General features: G+C 42.2%; 1 protein-coding gene across 9 annotated transcripts in view; it reads left to right on the top strand.

Moving 5' to 3' along the window:
- Positions 1 to 12353, top strand: part of Fhod3 (formin homology 2 domain containing 3) — a 434672-nt gene that overhangs the window by 348513 nt on the left and 73806 nt on the right. For all 9 annotated transcript variants that reach the window (XM_026400010.2, XM_026400011.2, XM_026400015.2 and 6 more), the window contains 2 exons: positions 1278 to 1328; positions 7767 to 7981. In XM_026400010.2, the coding sequence (XP_026255795.2) occupies positions 1278 to 1328; positions 7767 to 7981 (266 nt within the window). The remainder of the gene's footprint in view (positions 1 to 1277; positions 1329 to 7766; positions 7982 to 12353) is intronic.

Here is a 12353-nt window from a genome sequence, read left to right as displayed (position 1 = left end):
ATAGGCAACTCAATTATAGTAACTGCAATTCCATATTCTGAGAATGAATGAAATGAGATTTGAAAAAGGATATAGGAAGAGCTTTACATGGTGTTATCAGAAAGGCGACCTCTCACTGGTTTCATTAACTTAAATTGTTAACCTTTCTGTGATTTTTTTTGTTGTTGTTCCTTACCAGTTTTTGTTGAATGTGGTTTTAAGTTTTCAAGGTTATGAGAAATTTTATTTCTTGTGTGGAAAAGGATAATGTTTATAAGTGATGACCAATCTGAGTCCTAGTTGCAGCCCACCCCCAACCTACTTCAGTCTTCATGAAGTACTGTCCCTTTTAATCCAGTTTAGGGACTCTATTCAGTTAGGAATAGAATACTAAGCTCCATCATGAGGGTCACTGTAGAAAACCATGTCTTGATTCTCCAGGAAAATAGTCCACTGAGAGGTGACTAACCAAATAGTCTTAAAATCAGATTCGAGTTGGAACTTGATCAAGAGAAAAACAAAATGTTAAAGTTGAACAAAGATGGGCATCATATGGCTACAAACAAAGAATGCATGAAGTCAGAGCTCCTAACATTCCCGACCTAGAAACTGAGAGTGTGATGATGGGGAGAAAGAACCCTGGACTGTGGAAGGAGTGTCCAAATTGCGGAGTATAACACAAATGGCCACAACCTTTGGGCACACATTGAAATTGATTTTTGTGTGTATGGGGGGGGGAATTGAACCCAAGAGTGCTTTACCTCTGAGCTACATACCCATCCCTTTAATATTTTTGAGAGAGGGTCTCAGTTGCTGAGGCTGGCCTTGAACTCGGAGATCCTCCTGCTTCAGTCCCCCAGGGTGTTGTAATCACATGTGAGCACCACCATGCCTGGAAGAAGTTTATTTCATGAGATGGATATGATGGAACTACTGGAGTTCAGTCAAATATTAATTACCTCCAATAACTATTGCTTACTCATAGTCACCACATTTTATAAATGTATATTTTAAAACTTCTCTTCCTCCCTCACTATTTACCTTTTTTCCCCACAGAGTAATAGTGTTGCTGAGTGAATCCTATATTTTTGTTTTTTGATGTCTTTGTGATTTTATTGAAAATCCATTGTGTTTAGAACTTTAAAGTACAGCCTTTAAACTTTAAAAAATTGAACAACATGTTTTTTCACTTCTAAATAGCAGGCTTTCATGATATCCTGTTAATAACAACTTTGTAATTTTATAAGCATCTAATTTTATTATTTTCCTTCCCCGTTTGTTCTGCATATTTCTATTAGCCGAGAGTATTTAGACAAAAGAGAAGAGCAAAGACAAGCAAGAGAAGGAAGGTTGGTATTTCTTCTTTCCCATTCTAACCAAATGGTATATGATTTTGCACTGTTACCCAAGCATGCAGAGGAGACTGTGTTGATTAAAATATATTAACTTCTTCTAAGGCACCTAAAGCATTGTGAACTGGCATTTGTGGGGGGGGGGGGGCGGGGACGGGAAAGGGTGCCATAGTTGTGTAAGTTTTTCCAGGTAAAGTTTTATCATTTAGTGTTATGGTGGAATGCATGTGTGCTCCTCTCCAAATGAGCACATTACTATTACCTTACTGACACATAGTACATGTATTGTCACTTGTCACTTAACTGCTGGGATCTGTCCTTGAAATTACTTCTATGGGACCATTGTTGTATATATCATCCATCAATGACCAAAACACCATTGTGCAGTGTATGACTGTTTGACATGGCATGGACCACCACTGCTCAGCCCAGGTTAGATACCTTTAGCATGTGCTTCCATGTCACTTCATTGCCATTCCTTCAACAAATATTTGAGCACACACATAGTAAGGGGTGATAGAAACACCTGAGACTCTTGCTGGTTGTGTCTGATCATACCCCCTTCTCCTGAGTTGCACCCAGCTTCTGAGTGTCAGGAATTATGCCTGGTTTACCTTGCTTCCCCCAGTGCCCACCACAGTGCGTGGCATGTAGTAGGCACTTAGGAATGTTATGTAGAATAAACAAATGAGCAAATGAACCAGCAGCTTTGTTTTAAGATATTCAAGCTGTAAGCTAGCTTATTAATTTCAGTGGAAGCAGGGCTTGAACCCCAATAAAAATAGTTAGCGTACTCAGTGTTTGATAAATGTAGGTAAACAAAAACTGGTTTTAGACAAGTTTTTACCCTCTACACTGTACAGACTGCATTTGTCACCTCTGCCACCAGATGGCGTTACAGCATGGAGAGACGGAAAGGCTCATTTTACACCTTTTGTATTGGAGCCAGCTGGGAACCTAACAATTTCTGGACTGTGCCAATAAGATATGGAATCATGCTAATTTTTTAGACACCATCAGCTAAATAGATCAAGACAGTCTGAGCAGAGTGGAGACTGTCTGTGCTCAATTAAAAAATTAGGTGCTTAAGTCAGCCTCAAATAAAACTACAGCAATGCTTTATTTTCAACATTCTATTAGATTATTGTCATCCTAACTACCAGTTGTGGCTAGTAAATTCAGAATGAAAGATGCTGGTAAGGAAATAAGAAACTTCTGTTTCTCTAACCAGTGTCTGTTTATAACATGGGGTGGGGGTGTATAAATTATACTCCCTCTTACTGAAAATATTGTTGACTTTCTGCCCAGGTTTAAGGAATGTTTTTTTAAGTTTTTCCTCCAGAGTCTATACTTTGAGCTTCCTACAACTTGACCATCAGATTATATAGGCAAAGCTTGACAGCCCCTGGGGAAATGTCAAGGTGCTTTGTGGTTCAGACTGACTTCAGAATTTTTCCAAACCATTGAAAAGCCAGGGGTGGTTATTTGCTGCTCTTTTTTCCAATAAGGGCTTATGCCTGGCAGACTTGAGGAGTTGTCAGTCCTCTCCTCCCCTATTTTTCTCTGCCTTTGGTCCTCAACCACAAGCTGCCCATCTGCCTGGGTTGCCTTAGCAGGTGCAGGAGCAGACTCCCCATGGCCCCATGAGGGCTCCTTCCCTCAGCCCACATTGGGGTTTCACAGAAGTTTGATAAAAAGCAGGCAATAATTTTCCTTCGGTTTGGATCAAACAGTTTTTTGGGTAGTTTGTTTCTTGAATTACCTGGTGATAATAAGAGTGAGGGAGAGATACTCTAATCCCTATTTGGAAAGTTTTGAGTGTTCCTGGTAATCCAGGAAATAATAAGATCTCCAAATATAATGGAATTCGGAAATAAATGGAGCAACTAAGTGGAGATCAGAGGTAGAAAGAGGTTCAGAAATAAGAAAGGAACTCCACCTATTAACTCTTCAAGATACAGTAGGGGGCGTTTCCAGGATTCAACGACTCTTAATGAAAAGTCTCAGAATGATGGCCTGAGTCATGACCAATGGTTTTGGGGTTTGTGTCATGTTAGTTGAAGAAGATAATCATTGTTTTGCTATGTTGAGGTCCAGTGACCATCCAGTTAAAATAAAATTTATCTTTCCATGATTTCAGACAAATTTTATTGACAGTGATAGACCAGGAATGTTTCTATGGAGTTGCTGCTTCTAATTTTTTAAAAATAGAAAAGTTTTTATATGATATGATCCATTTTAAGGAAAGTGCATGAATTTTTCGGAGTGGAGTATGATGAGATCCTGTCTGGGGACATGTTGGTGGAGGTGGGGTAGTTGGTACATCAGTTCAGCCAAGGTTTTTTTTTTTTAGTCTGAGGGGGGAGCTGGGGAGCAGGATCCAAAGAGGAAAAGCCACCTGGTGAGCATGGCTTTCAGAAACCAAGCCCAGGCAAGATTTAGGGGCTGATTTGGGAGTTTGGAACTTATACACAAAAGTCAACAATGAAGCGGTGAGAAAGGATTCTGAGCATTGCTTAAAAAGACTGAGAATAGAAGTTAGAGGAGCCAAGCTTGGGAGAGTTTCCAGGAGGAAGGAAGCAGGAAACATTGTCGGTGACTAGATTTAGGTTAACCTCAGGTTGGGTTTCTACAGAGTTCTGTGCAAAAAACCTGAGCCACAGCTCCAGCCCTGCCACCAGACCCTGGTGGATGCTGGGTTTATTCCAGCAGTTTATTTACCTTTCTTGTTTATTATTAATTCTCTGTTACTAGAGTTCTTAGCACATGAAAGGGACTCAGCCAATGTCCAGTCAATAAGTGAAAAGATGAATGAGCAAACAGGATGAGGCACAATGAGGAGAAATGGAAATGTTTAGATGAAGGCAGCAAAGGTGGAAGGTCTGTGCCTGGGGCCATGCTCTGTAGACTGGAAGCCACACCTCCGGTTCCCTCATTCTCTGTTCATTGCTGTTGCTTCATGAGGCAGTGGACACATGACAGCCACTGCATGGGCTGATGGGCTCCCCAGATCAAGTGTGTTTGGGCCCCTGAATGCTGGGGCTTTTAGTCACTATCTAAGGGAAGGCCATGATACGGGTCCAACTTTCTCTCCAGGGCTCCAGAGGACCTGTGGGCAGGAGGGTCGCTCAGCTGTAACTTCTCACTGCTGGCTACTGTGCCTCTTTCCATGAGTACCAGCCCACCACCCTCACCCCTGATTGCTATCGACAAACACTGCTGCTCCTCTTCCAGAAAAGTTCAGTGCTATTGTGAGCCCACAAATGACGGAGTCGGGGAGCAGATCTCAGATCAGCAAGCTTCTCTTTATTCAGCAGCGGGGTCAATAGGACAAACACCTGCTGTGGCTCGTTTTCAGGGATAAAATGGCTGCTGGCCGCCAGGTTCTGGGCTTTATATATACAATCTTAGCAGAGCTAGGCCATGGGCGGAGTTAGTCACTTTTGGCAGGGCTCCTTTGGGGGTCAGGGGGTCAGGCCAGGTCATGGGAGTTATGTTGATGGGATCATTTAGAGTGGGAAGACAGGTAACCCTGTCCCTCACTCTTGTCCTCCGTGATACTCTGCCCCTGCCATTTAAAAAATATATATATAAAATATATTTTAACAGATAAAGCACACAGGACACACACTTGGACATTTTAACCATTTTAAGTGTATAGTTCAAGAGTTTAGTACTATCAGGTATATTCATGTTGTTGGGTTACCAGTCTCCATATCCCTTATCTTTTTAAACGGAAACTCTGTACCCATTAAACACCATACCCCACCCCAGCCATTTTTGTCTGCATCCTCATTCCTTGGGATGATTCTGGTTAAACCATTGACTCTTCCCCAGGATGGCATCCGTGAGACCGAGGGATGCATAGGGGTAGTCTTTGTATTTTATCTATTCTGGTTCTGGGATCAGCAGCTGGGATGAGAGTCCCCCAGAATGTAGTGTGAACCCTTTGTTTGCCAGCCCATGCCTGCCAGAATGGCTGCCCACAGGGAAGGATAGGGAGGGATATGGAAAGCCAGGACCAAGGCTGGACCAGCTAACACGAACCCCGGAAGAGGTCATCATCCTGATTGGAAGTTTTTTGTGCACGGCCTCATTACCACACTTCCTGGTTTCCTGTTCTTGGATTCTGACCTTCTAGACCTCTGTGGATAGTCTTATTTGTACTTCCTTCCTTGCCTGCCCCTTTCTCCTGTCCTAGACATGGACTCAGTGTGAGAATGCCTGGGCTCCCTCCTCCTGGCCTGACAGCATTCATGGCCTTGAGTAAACTATCTGAAAAGCTTCCAGGGGTCTCAACATACTGCCATGAAAATCCTTTTATTTCCCAGCCTGGCAGGGGATGGAGGTTTCCTTGCTCAACTTAACTGAGTTCAGAAACATGTTCTTTGTTACCTCTTTCACCTTTTGTGTTAGTCAACAACTTAGAGGAAAGGTTTAATTTTGGCTCATTATTTCAGAGGTTTCAGTTCATGATTGGTTGGCTTCATTGTTCTAGGCCTGAGGTGAGGCAGAGCATCATGGTGGAGGGGTGTGTTGGAGGAAAGCTGCTCATCCCCAAGTAACCAGGAAGCAGAGAAACGGGAAGAAGGGGGGGGGCTGGAGAGAAGATAAATCCACCCAGGACACGACCCCACTAACCTCCTTCCTCCAACTAGGTCTCACCTCCTAGTAGTCCATTCCACCATCCACTGTTGAGGTCAGAGCCCTCACTTCCCAGAAGTCCCACTTCTGAACACAAGAACTTGGGGGAGATTCCAGATCTAAACCATGACACCTTTTGAAGAGGTGATGCTTTTGGCAAAGAAGTCCAGAGTGTGATTCTTTCTGGGTACAGCTCCATCCCCTGTGAGGCATCTGCTCTGGCACCAAGTCCCAGATGTTTGTATGCACAACCCATCACACATCTTTTATCAGACTCACCAGGAAAGCAGGCTCACTGCCCATGAAAATGAAATGATGCACCTTTGCTCCTCGGCACCCTGGGCCGCAGGTGGGCCTGTGCAGGTGGAGGCTGCTGTGCAGGTTTTTCCCTGTGCACTTTGCCTGCTCTCCATCAGCTGACAAATGCAAGGCACTGAGGGAGAGAACAAAGGATGGTAATCTTCCTTGTTCTGAAAAATCATATTAGCTGCTTGTTGAAAACAGACGTACACATGTGAAAAGATGACTATGCCAGGCCGTAAATGTAAAATGCCATCCGAGTTGAATGGGCTACATATCCGACATGAGTTCAGAGGCAGGACCGAGATCGCTTCCAGCTGTGGTGGTCAAGGCAGGCTTCACAGAGCGGGAAGCGCGTGCAAGAATGGGTGAAGGACAGTCTGCCTTTGTGCTGGCCGGGAGAATGGGTACTGGTGACAGGGAGCCACGCCTACTCAAGGATGGGATGGAGAGGTGCCTGCTTTCTAAATGCATCCTTCGTAAAGATTCTAAATATGTGCTTTGCCTTTCTCATCCTGGTGAATTAGGAGCATCATGTCCAATGCCTGGGTGGGTCCCTGGTGGGTTGGGAGGGGCTGAAGCAGTGCATCCAGATGGGTGTGGAGTGAGGGTCCCAAGTAAGCTATTTCACAGTTCAGCGGTAGGTAAGATCCTCAGAGACCTGCTGCAGCTGAATTCTGCACAAATAATGGTGGGTAAAATTAGCAGACATCTGGAAGAGGCACATATTTCAGAGTTATTTTGGTCTGATCTATAAAGCACACTATGAGGAATATGATTGGTAGCTGGTCTTAATAAACAGTGGGTTTTGCCTGCCTGAAATGCAAAACAGATGTATCTTTGTTCTTTTAAACTGACTTTGATGAATAAACTATATGTGACGTCAGGTCCAAGCTATTGGATGTCTCTGAGTCCTACTCAGAAATATTTTAGAATATAAAAAAAAGTTTCCATGGTTGATGCTGAAAGAACAAAGTAAATTCCAGTTGCATTGCTGTTAGCATTGAAGCAGGTTCAGAAATTCTGAGAGGCCTTCATCCAAGCAGACCCTTTTGTTATTTTGGGACCATTGTTTCTCTCCATCACACCGAGTCCAGGCGTGTCCTCCTATTTCGCAGCTGCGTGCTGAGGGGGTTTGGTCCTCAGCTGTCACTGTTAAAGCTTCTAAATGGTCGTTATTGCTATTTTGCTTATTGGTGCAAATGGTTCCTAAAAGAGCAAAACGGAATGCTGCTGCAGTGATGCAGGATCTGGGACTCTGCGATGTGGCCGCTTCCCGCAATTTGTTTGGTTATGAATGATGCAGGGTTTTTAATCATTAGCATCTTGGCTCCGCTGGGTGTTTCTGGCAGACTGACCCTCCAGTCAGCTTTGCGCTGTGCTCTGTGCACCAGGAAACCAGCTCACCCTGCAGGTGTTTCATCCATAAACAAGCATCGGCCACGGGCTCCTCTTTCTTTTTACGGAAACCCTTTGGAATTTAACTTTCAGATACAAATACTTGGAACAGTTGGCAGCTGAGGCACACGAGAAGGAGCTGAGAAGCCGGAGTGCAAGCCACGGCAGAACTGACCTCTCCTTGGACCTGACCTCGACGACAGCCCCTGCTTTGCCTGCCCCTCTGAGCCAGAACTCTTCATCCTTAAACTCGAAAGAGGCTCTCCACGTGTTACCCTCCTCCCTAGGAACACCTCTGCATCCCCAAGGTGAGTTCAGGGAGAGTAGAGGGAAAAACAGATGAGTTAACATCAGACAGGTTCTTCTGTGCAGCCTTAAGGATTCCAACATGCAAATTAATGTGAAGACAGTCGTGACAGGTAAGTTTGGAGAATGGCTGCAACCTGCACTGTCAGTAGACATCTTCAGAGCCACTAATAGTAGAGCAAAATCATTTCTAAAAGTGGCCATTGAAAAGGGAGAGTATAAAAAATAAGACACACCTAATCCCAGACATCAGGGTCTTAATACTTTATAATTTGGATGGATGGGTCTGCTCAATAAAGCGAGCAATTTTGAATTTTCTTACCCTGGGAGATGTTAGGTTTAAATTAAACTGATGAGTAACAAAATTAATGAAAGCAAAGAAAACGTAGCCCTAATTAAGATAGAAGTTAAATACTAAAGAAATAAGTTAAAATTACTGGCACATGTTGTGTATACCGGCTATGTGCAGACTGGCAGGCTCTCCTGGAGAAATTCTGTCATCTTAGTTTCATTTGGAGAAAAGCAATAATGTTGTTCACTGCAGCCTTGAGCATCAGCTGTCTCCCAGATTGCTCTATGCACTATGGGTTTGTTTTCTTTCACATTAACCTGCAGCATGGTTCTCGGGCATAGGTGCTTGCACAATGCATGCTGGTTAACACTGCCATGAGCACTGTTTGGTCTTATTTAGTGTTATGGCTTACAGCCCGATGTAGACTTGGCCAACCAAACACAGCAGAGACACTAAACTTTTAACTCTAGGAGGGTTGACTAAATATGGCATAAAGTTTAACTTAAGCAAGACAGTACTCCATGACCTCAGCAGAACTGGATGTAATGGAACGACATTGTCTATCCAATTTTTTGCTGGCTCTCGAACCTCAGAGCTCATTCTGCAGGAGCAGGCTGGCTCCACCACAGCTTTCAATCATGTCTAGTTACTCCTGGTCCTTAAGCCATAGAAGATTGTCCCAGGCAGATGGGTCAGTCATGGATGAGTAATGTCAGTCTGAAAATATTGAGACTCTGAGGATCAGGAAAACAGACTGGTCCGTGACAGCCAGTGCTTTCCAAATGCTGCCTTCTACCACTGTGTCTACGTTGTGGTACTTCCAGAGGCAATATTTAAAAAAAAAAAAAATTCCCTGCAAAGTTGTAGCTCAGCACTTAACCTTGGGACTTTGCACTCAGAGTTGCACCTTCAGTCTTTTTCTGAATGATTATGTAATCCGGGAGATACAGAACAGCCCCAAGCTGAGAGGGACCTGTTGGTATCTATTCCTGGTGTTTTTCCTTAAAATTTTAAGCTTAATATTTGTGGCAGAAAATGGCTCCTCAGGTATTTTGTTCAATCAGAGCCGAATTTGAGGCCATCCTATCTTTTAAAACAGAATGTTAAACTTCAAGAGCAACACAGAAAATAAGTGTTTTGTATATAAACATAGCATGCATTTGGAAAACACTAGTTATGTCAGTATATTTTCAGGAAGATAAATAGCAAATGTCATTTTCCTCTTCGGTGAAAGGGTAGATATGGAGAAAATGATTAAGTAAAATCACACAGCTGATACCTGTGTCTGAATATGGAATACAGGGCTTGAATTCATACATAATTACAAATTAGTAAGCATCATATGGTGATGTTGTTTTTTTTCCCTGGGGTTAAAAAAAAAAAGAAAAAATTCTTTCAGTATCTAGAAGAGCTATCCATCATGTTTAATAGTTCAAATCAGAACCAGCAAAGAAATCTAGCTTCCTTGTCCTAATGTGTAACTGATGAATAAAATTGGAAAGGATAAGTATATAAAAATTCCGTAAGAGACTGATCTCAAAAAGAAGACTTGAGGCTTACTTCTGATTTGAAGACTTTTGCCTTTATGACAGAAATAGTGTTGGGGTGCCAGAAAGCTTTTTGTCAGTCTATTTTGTTATTCTTTGAAACATCCTGGTAGCATCTCATTGCTGGGCTATTTTGACTGGATCCTGTTTTTTTTTTTTCTTCCTTCCTCTCATATTGGGGATTAAACCAGGGGTACTGTACCACTGAGCTACATTCCCAACCTTTTTTAGCTTTTATTCTGAGATGGGGCCTCACTAGGTTGCTGAGGCTACCCTCAAACCTGCAATCCTCCTGTCTCAGCCTCCTGAGTAACTGAGATCACAAGCATATACCACCATATCTAGTCCAAGTCTCATTTTCAAATTTTTTAAAAGAACTTTTTGCTTATCCCTAACATTTATTACATCCCAACATCTGGAGGAAGAATAAAAAGTATAATCACACATGCAGATGTTTTGCCAGGGATTTACTCCCTTTTTTGCTCTTGACCCTTATGGAGTCATAGGATCAAAATACACTTCATATTTTTTTGTAGCAGTCTGTTCCTTCCTCCCAAATGCTATAATTTAATATCATGTTGTGCATTTGGATAATTAGGGAGATGTTATCCTTATTTTCCTGAGGCTCAAATGGGTTGGAAGATTTGCTTCAGATTTCCTGGCACAGTGCTGGGAGGAGAACCAAGTGTTCTGACCCCATCACAACCATTTATCATGGTTCCGCAGAATTCATGGTGGTGTACAAATCTATACTGCCCCATCCTTAAGCCTACCTTCTTCCCGCAAACTTCCCATTTCTTATCACAGAGAAAAATAGTTGCCTGAGATGTGCTTTCTTGCATCACATCTACAGAAATTGTGGTCTATATTTCAGAATTGTATCTATAAGAAAAGGAAAAACTAATATTTATGATTGACTTACACAAACTTCCAGATGATTGTTCACTTTATGGAGTCTTTTACTACAGATTCTGAAGAGCTTTTAAAAGCAGAAAATACAGCATTTTTTTTAAAAGAAATTCTTCTCTAAAATGTTTTTAGAAAGAGAAGGGCTAATGGTTAAATACCAATAGTATTATGTGCCATCTAGTGAGATCTGTCAGCCAAAATTCTTCCCAGCTAAATCTGCTGTAACTCTTGTATAAATGATGCCACTAACCCCCACCATCAAGTCAAAATGTGTTTGAATTACTTTTCCATCTGGTCCTCTTGTGGCTCACAGCAGATGTGTGTCCCAATACTGCCTAGACTTAGTGGTGATGGTCTAAGTATTTTTCCTCTGTGTAAAACTACTAGGCCCAAGTGAGGAAAAGACATCTGCATGTGTTCTCATTTGTACTGTTCAGAAATCAGTGCAGACCATTATCTGAAAGTTCAGGTATAAATGGTAGGGTATCTCTTTGCATTCATTGCTGTGAAATCCTTACCTTACTTTTTACAAAGCCCTGGAGGTTTGCATCAGAATATCTAATAAGTTTATGTCCTATTATTAGGAAACTCATAGATGATTCTGAAAGCAAAAAAGTCATTGTCACTGATTAGAGAAAATGCCGTGTTCCTATTGGGATAAAGTTCTTTAGTATGATTCTTCAGAAAGTTGCACTAAGGATTAAAAAATAATAATGCATGTGTCCATAAATAGCCAATATAGCCAAGTAACCTATCATCCCTGTAGGTATCAGGGCTAAGTAACTTCTTTCCTGGAAACTAGGTAGAGAAAAACCATTCACCTGAAAACCAGGTTTTTACAGAGGTCCCTGTAGTGTGTCCTCGGACTGAATTGCCTTCCCTAGAGAGCTAGAACTATGTCTCCACCTTGATCTGTCCCTCGCACGAGTCTCTCCTGCAGTCAGGTGGAGAGAAATGAATTTTCCCAGTGGAAGAAGGCTGCTAGCAAGATTTGATAAGTGACTTTTGTCCACTAGCTGCTTCATGGAAGCATGCATACTGGCCAGGTTATTTTTGTTGTTAGCTTGACAGCCCCCATATTGCACACAGAAATGACACTTTGAAAATTTTTGCCACACTGTTAATTTTGTGTCAGGAAACATAACATTCAACAGTAGTTTCTTGTTCTCCTTATTTTTATATTCTTAGATATTTCCACGTCTCCCTGGTATGACTCTGGGGATATATGTCCTATCCAGTCAAGCTTTTACCAAAATTACTGACAACAGCATTCTGATATTTTTCTCTCAAGCATTTAAAATAGTAGCGAATATGACAATTCCTCCAGCCTCCTGATGTCTGCTAAAATGGATAGTCATTTTTCAGGGAAGCAGCCATTCCTCATCCTGGCTGGGGTCATTGTTAGCATCAACTGAACATCTTTGTCACCTTCATTCTGTTTAATATGTTTGACTCTTGTTCAGATGTAGGCATTCTCCTAAGTTACCTAATCTACACGGCATAAGTCATGAAACATCTGGAATCCTATTTCCACCTGGCAATGGAATATCATTAGTCATTAGCTTCATGCTTGCTGGTTCACTAGCATAAAGCTTTTGGACACCTCCAGTCTAGTGCTTCATGAAC

The sequence above is a fragment of the Urocitellus parryii genome, chromosome 13, assembly GCF_045843805.1.
Source record: "Urocitellus parryii isolate mUroPar1 chromosome 13, mUroPar1.hap1, whole genome shotgun sequence".
Classification (NCBI taxonomy): domain Eukaryota; kingdom Metazoa; phylum Chordata; class Mammalia; order Rodentia; family Sciuridae; genus Urocitellus; species Urocitellus parryii.
The sequence above is the reverse complement of the archived record's forward strand: the minus strand, read 5'-3'. Positions and strand labels throughout refer to the sequence as shown.